At 38.6% G+C, this 20,161-nt stretch overlaps 1 protein-coding gene across 3 annotated transcripts in view; it reads left to right on the top strand.

Annotated features, from left to right (window-relative positions):
• The window catches only part of SESN1 (sestrin 1), a 101,222-nt gene that overhangs the window by 70,552 nt on the left and 10,509 nt on the right, over nt 1–20,161 (top strand). For 2 of the 3 annotated variants that reach the window (XM_081094862.1, XM_081094864.1), the window contains exons 2-5: nt 13,485–13,550; nt 14,290–14,490; nt 15,053–15,235; nt 17,344–17,586. In XM_081094862.1, the coding sequence (XP_080950988.1) occupies nt 13,485–13,550; nt 14,290–14,490; nt 15,053–15,235; nt 17,344–17,586 (693 nt within the window). Of the gene's footprint in view, nt 1–3,555; nt 3,784–13,484; nt 13,551–14,289; nt 14,491–15,052; nt 15,236–17,343; nt 17,587–20,161 lie in introns of those variants that run through there. The other variant, XM_081094863.1, reaches the window with a different exon arrangement.

Here is a 20,161-nt window from a genome sequence, read left to right as displayed (position 1 = left end):
CCCAATGAACTTCCTTTATTCTGCTTCCCTAATGGACCACTCTCACTCTCTCCCCTGCCTCTGGGCCTTTGAACATGCTGGTTTTGTTGCTTTGAACTCTGCCTTTACTCCCCCATCAAGAGTCTCTCTCTGCCTCCCTCCCTCCCTCTCCCTCTCCCTCTCTCTCTCTTTTCCTTCCCCTCTCTTCTCCCCCTCTCTCCTTACCAAGGCCTCCCTTCCAATTCCCTAAGTCTCAGCTCAGATGTTTCTTCCTTAGGAAGCCTATCTTGATCCATAACTCCAAGTCTGGACTCTAATGCTTCATAGTTCTCTGCTCAAATGAACTCATCTAACTGCCTCCAGTTTTTATGTGGGTGTATCAGCTTATTTTTTAGAATATCGGCGTTGAGACCATTACTGCTAATGACAGATGCAAAACCTCACTTTGATACAGTTAAGTTTACCAAAATATTTTTAGAGGGAAGGTAATATTTCCAAAATAATATTACTTCTTGTATTAGATGTTAGTATTCTTCTTAGAAGAAATAAAATTTTGAAATAAAATGTTTAAATAGCAGACTTTATAAAATAGCTGCTGGCCTATATTGATAACCTGTGGTAAATATCAAAAGCATAATTCTTTCCAATTACCGTTCTGTACTTAGGATGGTCATCTTTTCAGCAGATGTTTATTGCATGCCTGTCATGTGCCTAGCACTGGGGGTTCATTAGGAGACGCACCTTCAGGACATCCAGTCTACTCAAGAAATGAAATCTTTGGAAAATACAAACTTTTTATTGAATGATTTTGTCAACATAAGAAGCATCTAAACCTGTAAAGAATTTTTGTGAGTTTATTTAAGCCAAACTGTCAACAATTGCAGGGAAGCAAAATCTCAACGGATTGAGATAATGCTCCAGAGAATGGCAGTTTCGCACCTTGTTTTATACATTACAATCAAAAGAGAAGATGCAAGTTACATGAGATCTATTGGTGATAGATTAGGAGGGGGAGGGGGTGTGGAAGAAAGCAAAGGGGGGAAACCTCTGGGATTAGAAGAAAAGTAACACAGGCACATAAGTCTTTTTTTACCTAAGTGGGTAAAGGATTGTTAACAGTTGACAATTAACATAACAATAGCAGTGAGAGGATTTGTGGTCTCTGTGCCTTGGTTGTGCCCTGAGGGGTCTGGAAAAACACACGCACACTAAAGTGGGAGTTACCCTGATATTCCAAGGGAATTTTATCCTAGATGTAAAAGACAATAGACTGGTTTAGTTAAGGTAAAGATTGACTTTTGTCCAGGAAGATCTTAGCCTAGGACTTGACTACCTGCCATAAACTGCTTTTATTTAAAACTTTTTAATTTCATTCTATCCTTTGTAGTTACTTTAGGTCTCTGAGTTCGTCAGGTTAGCATGTGGCCCCTTTTTAATCCACAATTTGAAACAAAACATTTCCAAAAGTGAAATCTACAGTGATATTTTCAGGTCAATTTGTTGGTATTCCTGGTTACTATAGATTTATTCGGAGGCAACCTTTTTATGTTGGAGAACAGAGTAACAAATTCACTGTACTGCTTTATTAAAATGAGCAGAAATTAGCATTCTTTGAAGAACTTAAGTCAGTCTTTAATAGAGACCATAAAGGAATTTTGACATTTAATTGCTAGAAGGCCTTGGTAAATCACTGAATTAAAATATGTTTAAATTATTTTTCTTTTTACTTAAGGTGGCATTGAAATAAATAAGCTGAAACTTTCATTAAAATAAAAAAGGAATCCTAATTGGAACTTCCTAAACAATTTTAGTATATGCTTCTTCAATAAATATCAAGCACTAAGCATCAAACACTATATGTATACAGTTTGCAGTTTTAATTTGCACTTATTTTAAACCATTTTTGGGAATGCATGCTTTCCCCTTGCCTCTCATTAAAAAAATAAACAGGTAAGCATTCTCCATTTTGCAAATGACATATTTTAATGTCACAAAGAAGGTTATACCCTACTAGATAACTAACCCCACTATTTTATTCCTTCCAGAAAATAAAATCACAGCCCAGCTCTTCTGGAACCAGTCATCATTTTCACATACTTTCTTCATTATCTAACTACCTTTATAGCTCACAACCCCATACAAGAAGCCCATTTGTGTTTCCTATACTCATCTACAATCAGTGTATCTTGGAGGGTACAGCTCAATAATTGCTGTAAATTGGATGATTTCCTAGGTTTATTTTTGCCTGTTTGTAGCTGAGTGGGCATTTGATTATAATGTTTGTTTTTGTGGCTGTGCTCAGAACTCCCTCTGAGCTTGGAAGCTTCTATAGCCTTTTCTTCTATGCTATTAGCCCAAAATTGCTTTTCTTGACCAGTAAAAATATTTTGGATGCTTTAACAATTTATAAAAGTAGTGTATGAGCACAAATATCTTATTTATCTGGGAAGATAAATAAAAAGTATCCATTTTTAACCTGCTACTTTTAAAGTATGACAGTTTGAGCAAAAGGAGTAACTTAGTATTGTCTGAGACATTGTAATTTCACTTCTAAGACTGAAACTTATTTTCATTTATAAGTTCTGGTTCTGTGCCTGTCAGAATTTATTGATTTTAAACTCCATTTGTTTGCTTCTGTCAGATGTTCCAACTTTTTTTTTAACCTGAGCATGTAAGCTTTTGAAAACCATAGGGCAACCATGCAAAAAGAGTTCTAATTTAGGAGTTGATTTTTAAAAGGTAATGGAGTCATGTAAGGAAATAGTGTTGACACAAGATTTGAGAGATTTGCGTTCTGGACCCAACAATGTCAGGTTTTGTGTTCCTTTATAACCTATATTTTCTCAAAAATTTCATCGGATTTTTAGAAATTCTTTCTTTAGAATCCAAGGCGCTTGTGAGGGAACATTAGACATTTTAAAGCCTTCTAATTTACTTGAAAAAAAGAAAATTCAGAGATCTGCTAACCTTATCTGTGTAGGACAGTGATATCTATAGTTTCTATATAGCTTACCAAAAATCAATTTATATTGAATATAGGCAGGCCATGGTCCCATACTTCTTCCTGAGTTCTGTGGCCCCTTCTGCGTTGTTTGGGCATTATTGGACGGGAAGAGGGAAATTTCAATGGTTTATAAAATGTAAAATGAACTTGATTCCTCCTCTTGGTGTGAGGGTCAGTCTAGAGAGGCTGGTTGCTGCCTGGCTCTAGATAAAAGGACCCAAGCGGGTGAAGGGAGGGCAGTTCTCGGCTGCTGGTCCTGGGGGCAGGGGCAGTTCACCTTCCAGTGAAGCCCCAGGGCTCGTGCTGCGGTGCACGCTCACCTCGCAACCGACTGAGCCGCCCGCAGTTCCGGACCTGAGCCTTAGCTGCTGGGGGAGCTGGCCCCAGGAGCTTGTTTTCCGCCAGGTTGGTCAGCTGTTAGAACCGCCCGCCCCTTCGCGCTAAGAGGGCGGGGCTGCAGGGCGCCGAGGGTCCGAATTGGTGCTCGTGGCCTCCAGGCGGCGGAGTGACAGCGGGGCTGGGCGGAGCGGCTGGTTTGTTCGCCCCGCCCCTCCCCGGCCCGCTCTGCCCCCGCGGTCGGCGCTGCCTGAGCTGCTGCACCCCGAAGCCCGACCGGCCTGCCTCCCACCCGGCGCTCGCCTCCTCCGAGCCGCCCAGGCTACTCTTGGTGACCGCTGCCGTCTCGTCTCCACGCCGACATGCGCCTGGCCGCCGCCGCGAACGAGGCGTACACCGCCTCACTGGCCGTCTCGGAGCTGCTAGGCTGCAAGCAGTGCGGCGGGGGCCGCGGCCAGGACGAGGTACCCGGGCTAGGGGCCGGGCGGGCGGGCGGGCGGGCGGGCGGCCCGGCGGTCCGGCGAGGTGCCTGGGCTGCAGGGTGGTCGTGTGGCTGCCCCACTGACTCACCCTAACAGCTTCAGAGAACGCTCCCCTGGGAGGGCGCCCTGGAACAACCGCCTGCGCTGCGGGGGCGTCTCGGCTGGCCTGCGGCCCCTTGGGTGCAGGGGCGGGCTGTGATGAAGGGTGGAGGGGACATGCTTTCCACGCTGGTCCCTGGGCAAACACTGCCGGGCTGGAGGAGACCCCTGCCTCGGTCATTTCATGGAAGTCTCCGGCACGTAAATAACATTGCCTCCTGTGCAAGTCTCCACAAGTCAGAAACCGAACAAAGCTCGAGTCTCAGGGAGAACAGCCTGTGGATTTTTTCCCCTAGGCGTCCTGTCAAACCAGATTTTTCAGTGACCCCTCACTCCCTTTGCCTCCTACTTAAAAAGAGAAAGACAAAGAAAAAAAATACGTTTCAGTCAGTTAAAAGATGATGTTGCCTAGAGTAGGTATGTTCTGCCAGCTCCATAACGTTATGCACAACGTTTACTCTTATTACCATCTCTTTTGTGCCTGAATTGGCCTTCAGAAAGAGCCAATTGTAACATTTTGTATTTTTCCTAAGTGGTTGCAAATAGGGCACCATTTGAGAGTTACTAATATAACTTTACAATTTTAACCTTTGAAAGAAAGGCTTTGGTTCAGAAACTAACAAAGGACAAAATAAGTAGACATTAAAGTTTGCATTGAAATCAGATTGCAGTATATTGCCTTACTTCAAGAAATCTAAATGCAAAGTAAATTCTCTGCAGCTTTGCCCACTAAAATTACTCAGTTTTAATATTCATAGTATTTTAAATGGAATCTACATTATGGGAATATTTGAATATGCACATAAATGAAGACATTTTCTCTTGAAGGTTGTATAATAACAGCAAATACTGTTTCTAGATTTTAACACTTGTGGATATATAATATGCTCCTTGTTTACAGTTAATGCAACAACCTAAAAAAAAAAAAAGAACCACACAAAACAAAATAAAACTCTTATAACTTGCTTTGGAAACTTTACCAAAGAGAAAACACCGTGAAGGTGTTCAAGTAGCATTTACAGTTTTTGTTTGCAGGCCATACAGGTATTTTCTCATTTTGAGAAATGAACCCCAATAATTGTGCTTGAATAGATCTGTTATTTCTGGCTATATTTGTGAGGCAGAATCCTGATTCTTACCCAGATCTAGACTCCCTAAATACAGCCATGTAAATTAGAAGATAAAGAGATACATTTTAGCTTTCACATTGATTATGTGTGATATTGTGCCCATGGGATTGTGCTTGGGAAACCAGGAAGCTTTGTATAGTTGTATTTCATTTTTAACACATCAAACATGTGAGAATATAAATTAGGAAACACTGCTTTATAGGAAAATGATTTACTGTGCAAAAGAACTAACACAGCTCTTTCAAATAGCAAGCTTCCATAGTGCTTTTATATGAAACACTTCCAGGAATGAAACTTGTAACTATAGTATATAGGGCACACCTAGGGACCTAAGGCAGCCTTACAAATCTAGTACTTTGAAGTCAGTGAGTATTTATTTTTCTAGAATCTATATATATAAAAGCCTAAGTGACTGAAAGACCAGTCACTATGACACGCACTGACCACCAGGGGGTAGATGCTCAATGCAGAAACTGCCCCCCCCCTCCCCCCTCCGGTGGTCAGTGCGCTCCCACAGCCAACCTCCCGTGGTTCCTCCATTTGTCCCACCGGCCCCGGCCGGCCCCAATCGGCCCCGATCACCATCTAGGCCAGGGGTGGGCAAACTTTTTGACTCGAGGGCCACAATGGGTTCTTAAACTGGACCGGAGGGCCGGAACAAAAGCATGGATGGAGTGTTTGTGTGAACTAATATAAATTCAAAGTAAACATCATTACATAAAAGGGTATGGTCTTTTTTTTAGTTTTATTCATTTCAAATGGGCCGGATTCGGCCTGTGGGCCGTAGTTTGCCCACGGCTGATCTAGGCCGAGGAACCCCACCAATGCACGAATTCGTGCACCGGGCCTCTAGTATCCTATATAATAAAAGCCTAATAGGCTAAGTGTCCAGTCGTCTGGTCGGCCATTCAATCAATCAAAGTGTGATATGCTAAGATCACTCAACCGCTCGCTGTGACATGCACTGACCACCAGTGGATAGAGGCTCCGACCGGAGGTTAGCTAGCTGCTGGGGCCCAGCCAATCGGGACTGAGCGAGACAGGCCGGGCACACCATGGAGCCCTCCCACAGTCCCTCTCTTCCTGGCCAACCTCCCTTGTACCTTCCAGACCCTGATCATGCACCGGTGGGGTCCCTCGGCCTAGCCTGTGCCCTCTCTCAATCCAGGCCGAGGGACCAACCAACCCTCCCCCCCCCCCCCAGTGCAGGAATTTCGTGCACCAGGCCTCTAGTATTTCATAAGTGACCAGACACTAGAAAATGAGGTACCTTGAACTTTACATATTTTTAAATTTTCTAGTAGAGTAAATGACAATTTTAAAAGAAACACTAGTATATTTTGTTGTAGTAGGAATATTTCTTTATAACACTTCTAGATTTCTTTATTTCTATTTAAATTTATTTTATTTTTATTGATTTTAGAGAGGAAGGGAGAGGAGAGAGCGCTAGAAACATCAATGATGAGAGAGAATCATTGATTGGCTGCCTCCTGCATGCCCCCTACTGGGGACTGAGCCCACAACCTGGGCATGTGCCCTTGATGGGAATCCAGGAGGCTCTATCCACTGAGCCAAACCAGCTAGGGCAGTATGTAAAATTTTTGAATATCAAAAGGCTAGCACCCAGCTATAGACAGTGATTCTCCTTAAGAAGGGGGAGTGGGGTGGAACTTGCACTTTTACACAATATATCTTTGCCTTGTTGAAATGCCTCAAAAAGCACATACTCCAATTAATATCAATGTTGTGGTTATTAGTATTAAAGCATCTGTACAGTTTTAAGATGTACCAAGTCAAGTGCGAAAAATATAATGATTCAAATGATCTGAGTATTTTAAATTTTTAACTAGTTTTACAAGTAGGTGGATGCCATAGCCAACAAATGCTTTCATTTTGCATTTGTGGCAAATTCATTCTTTCACTTAATATTTACATAGATTCATAAATGTATCTTTGTCAAGTTTTTTAAAATCTCATTAGAATAGTACTTTTATACAGTGATATATAATTTTTCTGTGGTACTATCAACATTTGCTAAGAATTTTCATACTGTAAACGTTACTATGTTAGTAGTAGATACTAATGATACTATGTCGGAGATTTGCAGCAATGTTGTGATGGTGAAAACTTGCTCTCTTTCAAAGATGCTGATTAGGAGAATAGTTGAGGAGAGGACTGTTAGTTCCCGTGTTAGTTTTCCCAGCCACACCTTTACCAAGAGCCAATGATGTTTATGCTGTGATTAGCATCTACATCTGTTTTTTCAACAAGGCTACTTTCTCTTGGCAGCTTTGCTTCCTAGAATCTGGATTGGACAAAATTTTATCTAAGTCTATAATTCAGTTTCTTACAGATACAGATGAAGTAACCTTTAGGATATTATGAAATGCACTTAGTTTGGCTATGATTACCCTATTGAAAACCTGCAGTGTCTTTTTTGGATCAGTTCCTGTCAGAAAATAGGGTAGTAACTAATTTGTCATGTAACTAAGAAAAATCAGTGTTTCAAAAGTGAGTTTTCTAGAAAATTGAAACTTTCAACCTTTTAGAGACCAAGAATACTATTATATAATAATAGTGATATCTAAAAGAACCTTTAAACTATCAAAAACTCTTAATGAGGCTCAATAAACACTACCTCTAACCAGACTTCCTGGCTGTTTTCAGGATAATTACCATGTTTACTTTTCCCAGAAGTTAGAACTCAATTTGTGTGCAATGGAAGGCTAGATAGAATCAGTGATCTGCTTCCCACCGGTATCTGGACTAGGATAAATTGGGATGCAATCCCATGGCTCATAGCATGTTTTTGTATCCTTCTTAGGTACCTAATCAATTAACAGAGAAAACAAAGGACATCTTTTGAGTCCTGCCTCCAAATATTAGGAAAATAATTGATGTGAAGTCTAGAATAGCAGTAATTGTATTTCCCAATCTTAATATTGACCCTTTCTGTTGGGGAAAGACTTAATTTTTTAAAATCTGTCCATCTCTTCTTCCCCTTATCTTTTTTTTTTTCACTTCCTCTCTTTCCCCCTACCATTTCCCTTTTTGCTTTTACAGAATATCACAAACATCTCACAATTTCTTCAGCTTAGTAGGAAATTGACCCTCGTAGCCCAAGGCAAGCTGGGTAAAATTCTGTTTTACTTAGAACTAGCCTTAGGTAAAACAATGAAATTATATTCTTGAATGTCAGAGATTCCTTTTCATTTTCAGTTTTTTCTGTTCTTCTTCCCCTCTTCTTTTTTTAGATTCATCTTTTTGTCAAACTAGTACCTCATCAAGGACTGGATGTGATCTTACACTAAGAGGTTATTAGCATAATGAATCTATAATCCAGTCCCAAAAATGTTGTCTTTTCTTTTTTTAAAAAAGTATATTTTATTGATTTTTTTTACAGAGAGGAAGGGAGAGGGATAGCGAGTTAGAAACATCAATAAGAGAGAAACATCGATCAGCTGCCTCCTGCACACTCCCTACTGGGGATGTGCCCACAACCAAAGTACATGCCCTTGACCGGAATCGAACCTGGGACCCTTGAGTCTGCAGGCCGATGCTCTACTCACTGAGCCAAATCGGTTAGGGCAATGTTGTCTTTTCTTAACATCCTGTTTTAAAATGCATCATCTTCCCCTTTAAAAGAATTTATTTCCTAAGGAACAGGGAGGAAGGGTTTGGCCAGTGAAGGCAAGGAAGAGGGGAGACAGTGATACCAATATGGCCTCTAAATTCCTACAGCTGTATGGATGGACTTACAAAGACTTGAAAATTACATAGGACTGTTGGCAAAGACCCTTGCCATAACTATAGGAAAATACTCCATTTCTGAAACATCAGTGACTTTCTTAGAACTGGAAAACTATTGTTTTATAATATTTTGGTATATAAACTACACATTTGGTATAAAAATAAAACCAAAATAATATTCAACCTCTTTGTTTGAGGCCCATGTGCTATCAGTCTGGTCTCATTAAAAAACTTTATATATATCACCTACAATATGCTGCTAATGTATTTGTAGAATAAAGTCCTAGAAGTGGAATTGCTGTTTTTCCCCCTCTCCTTACAAAGAAGAACATCCTGTATAATAAAAGGCTAATATGCAAATCAACCAAACAGCGGAATGACCGGTCGCTATGATGCGCACTGACCACCAGGGTGCAGACACTCAACACAGGAGCTTCCCTCTGGTAGTCAGTGCGCTCCCACAGGGGGAGTGCCAATCAGCCAGAAGCCACGCTCACGGCTGGCGAACACACCGGCAGCACTGATTTCCGACTGCTGGTTTAAGCCAGGGTGTGGGCCTAAGCCAGTAGTCAGACATCCACCGAGAGCTCCTGGACTGAGAGGGTGCAGGCCAGGCTGAGAGACCCCCTCCCCCAAGTGCAAGAATTTTGTGCACCGGGCCTCTAGTAATTATATACTTTGCTTTTTTGCCCCCACATTCTATACCTTGGAGATCTTTTAAAGCCAACCCATAAGGATCTGCCTCATTTTGTACAATGCATGTTATTCTAGTCCAGCAATTTTCAACTGGTGTGCCGCAATAATTTTAAAATATGCAATACCCTACTATTTAGTTAGGGGCACTGACTTCTTTTTCCCTTAGATTGTCAAATAAAAAATGACAACAGCAAACACAATAGCCATCTGGTGTGAATGAATCAAAATTATACCTATTTTTTTGTCAGATCAGCAACAAATATATTTTTTTGGTGTGCTACAGAATTTTAGTAATTAGTTTATGTGTGCAATGAAATGAAGGGTTAAAAATCACTGTTCTTTATGTATTGACACAGTCCTCTGTTGATGAGCATATCTTGTACTTTTAGAACAATGAATGTTACAGTGATTATCTTTTTACATACTATAACATTTCACATATGTAACCTTGATGTTTAGGATGGAATTGTTGATTCAAAAGGTATGTGACTGTTTCATTTTGATCATTATTACAAACTAGAGGCCCGGTGCGCGAAATTTGTGCACTCAGGGGGTGGTCCCTCATCCCAGCCTGCGCCCTCTCGCAGTCCGGGAGCCCTCAGAGGATGTCCAACTGACAGTGGGGAGTGGGCCTAAGCCAGCAGTTGGACATGCTTAGCGCTGCCGCAGAGGTGAGAAAGGCTCCTGCCACTGCTGCTATGCTCGCCACCTGTGAGCCTGGCTTCTGGCTGAGTGGCGCTCCCCTCATGGGAGCGCACTGACCACTAGGGGGCAGCTCCTGCATTGAGCATCTGCCCCCTGGTGGTCAGTGTGTGTCATAGTGACCAGTCATTCCCAGTTGTTCTGCTTAGGGTCAATTTGCATATTACCCTTTTATTATATAGAATAGAGGCCTGTTACATGGGTGGGGGCCGACTGGTTTGCCCGGAAGGGTGTCCCGGATCAGGGTGGGGGTCCCGCTGGGGTGCCTGGCCAGCCTGAGTGAGGGGCTGATGGCTGTTTGCAGGCTGGTCAAGCCCCCCAGTGGGGACCCTTACCCCATGAGGGTGTGGCCAGCCTGGGTGAGGGGCTGATGGCTGTTTTCAGGCTGCCCAAATCTCCTTCAGGATGGGGGTCCCCACTGGCCAGCTTGGGTGAGGGGCTGATGGCTATTTTCAGACTGACCAAGCCCCCCAGCGACCAAAGCTCCCAGCCTTTCCTATTTTTTTTTTGTATTCGCTCCAGCTCCATGGCCATGGCAGCTGGAAGCAGGTATGTGGGGTTTATTTACCTTCTATAATTGAAACTTTGTTGCCTTGAGAGGAGGCAGCAGCCAGCCAGGAAGCTTGGCTTTTTCCATCATTGGGGCAACCAAGCCTCCTGCTCGCTCCAGCTCCATGACCATGGCGGCTGGAAGCAGGTATGTGGGGTTTATTTACCTTCTGTAATTGAAACTTTGTTGCCTTGAGAGGAGGCAGCAGCCGGCCAGGAAGCTTGGCTTCTTCTATCATTGGGGCAACCAAGCCTCCTGCTTGCTCCAGCTCCGTGGCTGCCGGCCGCCATCTTGGTTGGGTTAATTTGCATATAGTCACTCTGATTGGCTAGTGGGCATGGCTTAAGGTGTAGCAAAGGTATGATCAATTTGCATGTTTGTCTATTATTAGGTAAGATTGTCCTCCCTAAAAGTTGTAGTAATTTATACTCATTATATATTTCTTGATCTTTTTTTCTCATACTTCAAAACACACATCAGTATGTATAAGCATTGAATGATATTTCTCCCCCCCTCCCATAGCCTGTTATCAAACATTTTTATTTTCTTTCAAACTTTTAGATTTTAAACAATCTTAGGTGAAAAATGGTATCTTAGTGTAGTTAAGTTGTAGTTGGTTTATTGTGAAGGATCTCTTTTTTTTTAGCCATTTGTATTTCCTTTTATTTTAATTGTGTTCTTTGTTCATTTTTCTATCAGGTTATTGGGGGTTTCTTAATGATTTGTAGGAGTCTTTATATATTAAAGAAATTTAGTCCTTGATATATGAATTACAAATATATTTCCCAGTTTTCTGTTGGTTTTTGACTTTGTATGCTTATTTTTTCCCATGTGAAAGTATTCTTGTCATCACATTTATCAATCCTATGTTTTATGACTTGGATTTTGTGGCATTCTTACACCTGCTCCATTTCATGTGTTCTCTTCTACCACTGCAATGGTTTTCAGTTTATTTTTTTATATGTAACACATTTACTGTGGAGTAAAGTATGATTTAAGGCTCCAACTTCATTTGGAGTTGTCCCAAGATCATTTGTTGAATAATCTCCCACACTTGATATGTCACCTTTTTATATACTAAAGTCCCAAGAATAATGTCTCGTTATAAAAATGAATAATAAACCCTTGAAATGGATATTTTCTTAAAATGCATTTTGTTTAAATAAGATAGTAAAGATATCAGAAGGGGTAAATATTGATTTTAGCCTTAAAGTTTTGCCCAATATATTTTTTTTGAACTGTATGTAATTAGATTAGAGATTCAGCAGTTAAAAAGGCTAATAGAGTCATCGTTTTATATGTACATGGCTGCAATTATACCAAGATGAGGTATTGAAAAGCAGGAATGTGGGGTTTTTTTCTTGTATTTATGATAGGATATTAAAATCAAGACACATACATAGACCAATGAATTGGGTGCCTCCTCTAATGAAGTGTGTGGTGGTTAGAACATTACTATCCTCACAATAAGGGTAGAATAATCTGATTAAGATCACTGATCTCCAATACAAGATTATTTGAATTGTATATGCTATAGATTCATTTAGTAAATATAGCATACTTTGAATCTGAATCCTGAGTTCTCCTAATAAAGATTATCTTCTATTTTGTTCTGCCTGCTTAATTTTTAAAACTCCATTCTGCTCAAAAGGTTTTCATTCACTTGAACCAGATTTCTTGAATTGCTGCCACATGTCCTTCTTTAACCCTCCCGCCCCTTTTTTCTTTAAAAGGAAAGCATCTGGTTTATATCATGAAGGACTTTTTGAAGCAGTATTGAGAGGAGAGAAATGCTATTTGTATTAATTTTGTATGTAATGTAATTTGTACCTAAGCAAGGGTTAATCTTTAGTTGTTAAAACACTAAGAAGTTTTTGTTTAGAGACCAGATTGATGAGCCTTAAAAAAATAATAAAGTTGTATTATTTTTATTTTGTTTCTAAAGCACACTATATTGGGGGCGGGGGGAATGGAAGCCTTAACAGTAGATTTTTAGTTTTTGTTAACCACACTTCATTGTTACATAAGGTATAGAATTCTAGATGCCCGGTATGGGATTCTATCTAGATTCACTATGTCAAAAAGCAAAAAAACATTTCACAATTACTTGAGCCTTCCTAAAATATATCAAGGTTGATGGCATCCTGTAGATAAAAAAACTTAATTTAAGGCTCACAAACAAAATTAATTTCTCTAAAATTGCTTTTATTCAACCACAGAGAAAACATGTCCTGCAGTACTTTCTCTTTTGTAGATTTAAATAACTTTATTTTTCATAATATTTCTGTCCTTATTGTGAACCATTATTATAGATGTAATAGTAATTATACTTCTTTTAGTTTAAGACATCTAGGTAGAGGCTACTGCTTTTTCATTTCCTGACGATGCACAGGAATTAATATTTTGGTTGGTTGTGTTTTAGATGTACAAACACATTGGTCTTATTTTGTATCACTGACAATCCACAGGGTTGGCTGCTATGTACTGAACTTTCTGTTCTAGACATTTTGCCAAGTACTTTATGCAAAACTCTGCTTTAAGTGAAACAGGTTTCATTGTTTTCATCAGAGTCATATTGTAAGCTGTTGTCAGTTATGTGATGCAAACAGAGGGGTTGGTATGTATATGTGGCCATGAAAGCAACCACCAAAACAAGCCTGTCTCTGTTCAACTGCTTGTTTTCCCCCTCTTTCCTGTAGCCTCAGTTCATGCTGTTTACTGCTGGAGGCCTGAGATGGTGTAATTTTCTTTTCTAGGAACTTGGAATTAGAATTCCTCGACCACTAGGACATGGACCAAGCAGATTTATCCCAGAAAAGGAGGTATGTTGTTTGTGAAAGTACATAGTGAACTGTGCTTTTAAGGAAAACCTTTCATGACCTACATCTTGGCATCTGAACAGTTGTTATTATTAGTCAACATGTTTTACGCAAAGTTGTTCACAATTAATCATGCTTTGGCAGTGAATCTGTGGGATTAGAAAGCTGTTGTAGTCATGTTGATTTCTAGTATTTCTAACACCCATATTTAATCAAGGAAAGGCAAGACTTGTTTTGACCAATGATAATCCATCTGATTATATTTAGGTACTATTTAGGCATGTCCAGAGCTGAGTTACTTGGTCTTGACCATCTCCACAGGTTGGTACCAGTGCTCAATTGGATCTTTAATTTTAAGTATGTAATTACTCCTATGCTTTATTTACAGATTGTTTTCTATTAGTCAATTTTGGTTCTCCTTAAATTGAGTAGGCATTGTTATAAGGAAAAGGTTTAGTATCTATTTGCAAGCTTTGCAAGTTTATTAATCTAAATATGCTTCTTTATCTGGATTCTGGACAGGTCTGCCAGCAGGCTTTCTAGATGGCCTTTAATATTCATTCCCTTCTACATAATATGTGACTGTTCTATCTGCTGCCAGTTGAGTTAAATTTGTAACCCCTAACTTCTCTTAAGCCAAATTTAATCTGCTCCTAGATGATACTTAGAATGCAGTGCATGCATATTTTCTTTAACACCAATTTACAATTTATGTAATCCTGATTTTCTCTCTTTTATACAGATTCTTCAGGTGGGGAGTGAAGACACACAAATGCATGCTTTATTTGCAGATTCTTTTGCTGCTTTGGGTCGTTTGGATAACATTACATTAGTGATGGTTTTTCACCCACAGTATTTAGAAAGTTTCTTAAAAACTCAACACTATCTACTGCAAATGGATGGGCCATTACCCCTGCATTACCGGCACTACATTGGAATAATGGTTTGTGAACATTCAATGAAAATTCTGCCTGCTTTATTAATCTTTTTAAGAAATGGTTAATACTTTAAACATAGGGATAAATACATATATTGTGACTTCTTATTGGATTCCTGTTAGTTAGTGTCTGTTTTTCCTCTTTCCAAATAAGTATGCTCTCAAGTATAACAGAAAAAGAAACATGTATTTACATACTTTTGAGAATAAACTAGAATACAATATCTGTTTCACTATTATAAATAGTTCACACTGATACAAGTGGTGCTAATTAAAGTTTCTTCTTAATTGAGTTTTTGAAAGTTGAGTGTTTGAAAGTTGGTATGTAAGTGAAGTTTCTAATGTTCAAATAATTTTATCAGATATTTTGTTTGTTCTTGGAATATTTCTGAGGTGCTCTCTATGGTATATAAATTTTTAAACTGTTTATATGAAAACTTCATTTCTGTAGTTTAGGAAAATTTGAAAGACACTAATAAAAATTTTAATTAGCTGTTTTGAACATTATAAAGAAAAAGGATTTGTAGTTCAAGATTTTATTAGAATAATCTTTTTGTTTTCTGTTAAGGCTGCAGCAAGACATCAGTGCTCCTACTTAGTGAATCTCCATGTAAATGATTTCCTTCATGTTGGTGGGGACTCCAAGTGGCTTAATGGCTTAGAGAATGCTCCTCAGAAACTACAAAATTTAGGAGAACTTAACAAATTGTTAGCCCACAGACCTTGGCTTATTACTAAAGAACACATTGAGGTAAGTAGTAAAGTAATATATCTAGGGGGCCATTAAAATTTTTAAATTGAATTTATTGGGGTGACATTGATTATACAGGTTTCAGGTATATAATATATCATCTGTATATTGTATTGTGTGTTTACCACCAAAAATAAAATTTCAATAGACTCTTTAGAATAGTTTTAGGTTTACAAAAAAGTGTCAGACTTCCCATATTTTATCCCCTCAAAGTCCCCCAATACACATACCCAAGTTCTTCTATTATTAACATCTAGCATTATTAGTATGGTGCATTTTATGTAATTGATGAATCAATATTGATATAAACTATTAACTAAACTATATTTACATTCAGGTTCATTCTTTGAGCTGTATAGTTTTATGGGTTTTGACAAATGCATAATGTCATGTATCACTATTATAGTATCACACAGAATAATTTCACTGCTCAGAAAGTCCCCTGTTCATCTCTCCTTCCCCCTAAACTCTTGCTACTACTGATCTTTTTACTGTTGCCTTTTCCAGAATGTCATGTAGTTGGAATCATACAGTACTGTATGTAGCCTTTTCAGACTAGCTTCTTTTATTTATCAGTATGTATTTAAGGTTCCTACATGCCTTTAAATGGCTTGATAGTTCTTTTAAAAAAAAAAAAAGAATAGTTTTTTATTAATTTTATAGAGAGAGGGAGAAACATTGATGATCGGGTGCCTCCTGCATGGCCTCTATTGGGGAATCAAGCCCACAACCCAAGCATGTGACCTCTTGGTACACAGACAGTGCTCAACCAACTGAACCAAACTGGCCAGGGCACTCACTTATTTTTATTGCTGAAAAACGGTCCAGTGTACCACCATTTGTTTATCCATTCAGCTATTGAAGGACATCTTGGTTACTTCCAGTTTGGGGCAATTGTGAATCAAGCTGCTATAAACATTCATGTGAAGGGTTTTTGGTGGACATAAGTTTTAAATTCAGCTGGGTAAATAATTGAGTGATTGCTGGATTGTATAGTAAGCCTATGTTTAGCTTTGTGATAAACTGTCTTCCAAAGTGGCTATACCAGTTTGCATTCCCACCAGCAGTTAATGAGCATTCTTACGCTCTTCACTCTTGCCAGCATTTGGTGTTATCAGTGTTTTGGATTTTAGCCATTCTGATAACTGTGAAGTGGCATCTTGTTTTATATCTTTTAAAAATACCATCTGAAACTACTTCCTTCTGGTTCTATTTATTAATAAAGATAATAGAATAGCCTGGCCGGCGTGGCTCAGTGTTGACCTATGAACCAGGAGGTCACGGTTTGATTCCCCAACGGGGCACATGCCTGGGTTGTGGGCTTGATCCCCAGTGTAGGGCATGCAGGAGACAACCAATCAATGATTCTCTCTTCCTTCCTCTCTGAAATCAATAAAAATATTTTTTAAAAAACATAGAATGAAAGTAGATTGGCATTCTCTAGAATGCAATAGAAATTCTTAAATATATCTTTTTGTAGAACATTTTAGATATTGTTACATAATTGAAACATCAAGAAGATACAAGCTTTGAATATGATTAATACAATATTGTTTAGTAATCAGAAATTATACAAGATTATGGAGCAGGAGGGACACAGATTGTAAGACTCTGAAGAGTTATAGACTAATTTAGGAATATTTTGTCAAGTTGTACAAACTGCTATCTTAAAAATTCCTTGAGGAGGCTGATAATAATTTAAAACAAACAATAAAAACCAGGCATATTTTATACAGTAGCTGCCCCTTGAACACAGATTATATTGGATTTGAAACTTTGAACAACATAGTTAATCCATTCATAACCTAGTATCTGAAATAAGGTAACTGCTTTTAATACACTTTTACTGCAAAATGCGTTCTATTAATTTTTAAATCAGGATTTCAGAAAATAAAAATGATAATGTATCGTTATCGCATTATGTTAAGCTCTATTGGTGAACACAGTTCATAAAAATTAGCAAATTTGGGGTCTACATGTCACAAATTGTAATTTTATGCAAACGTTTATATACTGACTAATTCTGTTTTCAATAGATTAAATACCAAGATAAACTACTTTCATCAACACCATACCCCAATATTAAAATATTCTTTTCCCTCCCTAAGCAACTTTTAAAAGCTGAAGAGCACAGCTGGTCCCTTGCAGAACTGGTACATGCAGTAGTTCTACTCACACACTATCATTCTCTTGCCTCGTTCACATTTGGCTGTGGAATCAGTCCAGAAATTCATTGTGATGGTGGCCACACATTCAGACCTCCTTCTGTTAATAACTACTGCATCTGTGACATTACAAATGGCAATCACAGTGTGGAAGAGAATCAGGTCAACTCAGCAGGAAATGTTTCGGTAAGTCTCTTATTTTGTTACATGATTGTCATAAGACTATTCTCAATAATTGCTATTTGGGTTTTTTTCCCATTGAGCCCCTATATCTGTTCATTCAGCAAGTATTTATTGACTCTCTCCAAATACCCAGCATTAGTCCAGTACTAAGGGATATACAAATTTATAAGACCACCTAGGAAGTTATGTTTGAGAAATTTTAGGATTAGGAGCCACCAGCATGTGCCCCATCAGAGCCAGCTAGTACTGAAGAGCTACTGCGGTGAGAGAAGGCTGAGAATAGTGCTGCACGGTGGTAGGGACTTCCTAATGCCGATCACATCCTTTTCTTCCCTTCTGGACAAAAGACACAAGCTGGCTTCTTAATTTTTTATCTTTTAGAAGATTTAATTACCCTTGACCTAGAAATTTCTCCTTTTAAAATTCTTTTTCATGTTTAATTTCATACAAAGAAATATTAAAACAAATGTAATTTTTTAAAAATGCTTTCACCTCTACTTTTCTCTGGCTTTTATATTTTCTCAGTTGTTATTCCTTTGAAACAGATGAGTTGAATTTTCTATAAGCAAATTTGAGTCAAAATTCCCTCTACATTCTTTTGCTATAGTGAAAGTGCAAGGGCTTATTTTATGTTTCCAAGAGAAATCAGAGAAATAGCATCACAGCTTTCTGAATACTTTGCATAGGTTTTCTCCGTTGTATTATTCCTTTGAAACAGATTTGAACAGGTTAAATTGCCTTTAACTTATATATTTGACTGTGGGCAAGTTATCTACCTCTCTGGGCTTCTGTTCTTTCATGTATAAAGATCAAACACAAGCTTTCTGTAAGTTTGAAATGAAATGTCTCTGAAGGGGTAAAAGGTCTAGAATGGTGTTTATCAGGTGCTAAATTACATACGGTGACATCAGCACATGAAGGAAAATCATTTTCAAGGTTGATCAGCGTGCTTTGCTGACAAAGCCCAAGACCACCACTGTCATCCTCTTTTGAGCTGGTTGTGTTCACATTATAGGTCTGCAGATGGCCAGTGATTATTTATCAAAGCTTAGAGGTTAAGAGATGGTCTAAGGGAGAGTATATCAGTTGCTAGGATGCTTGGAAATTGTATTATTGCTCTTCCCTACTTTTGATATAGTACAAGGCTAAAGAAAAGTACTTGATTGTTTTTAGTGATCCTTCTATTAAAATAATAGTGAAATAATAGAAAAGTTTTCTGTAGTAGATAAGCTTCCTATTTTCAGGTGTTGGGTTGGCTACTTTTATAAGGTTTATAGCCCACAGTGATGGGACTTGACAGCCATCTGATATAGCTTATTCTTCAGATACAAATGGTAAAAAACAAACCAAAAATAATTTCCTCATATAATATCAACATTTTATTATTAAAATACACTGTTTCCCTCATTTCTATCAAGTGTCTCATCTAAGAATATTTAAATTTTGAACAGTTTTAGAGGAAAATGGGTAAACAAATTAACATAATAAAGGGATAATGTCAGTTGACAGAGACCTTGATTAAAAAAACAACAAAAAATCTTGGGTTTTTCTCTTAAGCAACACAATCCCTTTTCGGTTTTTTAAATTTTTTGTTTGGCTACTAGTCCTGTCTCAGGAATAATTATGGAGAGGTATGCATCAGAAGAATCATCAATACATCATAGAAACGCTTTCCATCATGATGAGAGAAAGTACTTAGTATAGGAAGGACACTTTGTTGTAACTGTTAGAATCATATGAAAATAAGTACCCACAAAAAAGTACCCCCAAAAAGTATACAGTATTTTTCTCTTAACATAGACTTATCCTGACAGTCATTCTGCAACAAATATATCTTGAATACTATGTGCAAGGCACTATGCTAGATTCTGAAAATATACTAATAAATTAAATAGGCCTCCTTCCCTTATAAGGGTTTGGTCTTAAGGAAGCAGGCATTAAACCATTATCATGCAATAATAATTACAAACTGTGATTCACTCTCTGAAGGAAAGAGCGGAGTGCTATTTGAGAATAATTAGAGTGACTCGGTTGGTGGGTGTGGGGACTCAGGAGAAGCATGTAACCTGACACCTGAAGGACCAGTGGGTGTAAGGCAGAAGAGTAGGGTGTAAGGCAGAAGAACATTCATAGCAAAAGAAATTTATAAAGGGGAAACACTGATTTTGCATTTGAACACTGAGATTTAAATTTTAAGGTTTCTTACTATGTTTTATAAGGTATAAATTCTACAGATTTGAACCATCTTTCATAGTAAGGATGCAGCAGGGTATAGAAGTATAAATTGTTTGGCTGGTTTAAGACCATTTGGCCATTCCTCTAGTGTCAGACCTGTCATTACAAACATGCCACTGCTGTAGTCATCCCAGTAAGTGACAGCTGCCAGCCCCATTTGCAGAGGTCAGGTGGACAACTCCAGCCCTATAAAGGACATGTTCATTCTTACCAGTAATTGGTAAATTGAAAGATAGGGCTGATTACTGTAATTTAGAGATGATAAACATATGTTGACAATATGCCTAATGTATATAGTTGATGCAAAACCACTTATACTTTATGCATCTTACTTGTTTAAACT

Source organism: Myotis nattereri (assembly GCF_964212035.1).
Source record: "Myotis nattereri genome assembly, chromosome: 6".
In the NCBI taxonomy this organism is placed as follows: domain Eukaryota; kingdom Metazoa; phylum Chordata; class Mammalia; order Chiroptera; family Vespertilionidae; genus Myotis; species Myotis nattereri.
Note: the sequence above shows the minus strand (reverse complement) of the source record. Positions and strands in the feature narration are given on the sequence as shown.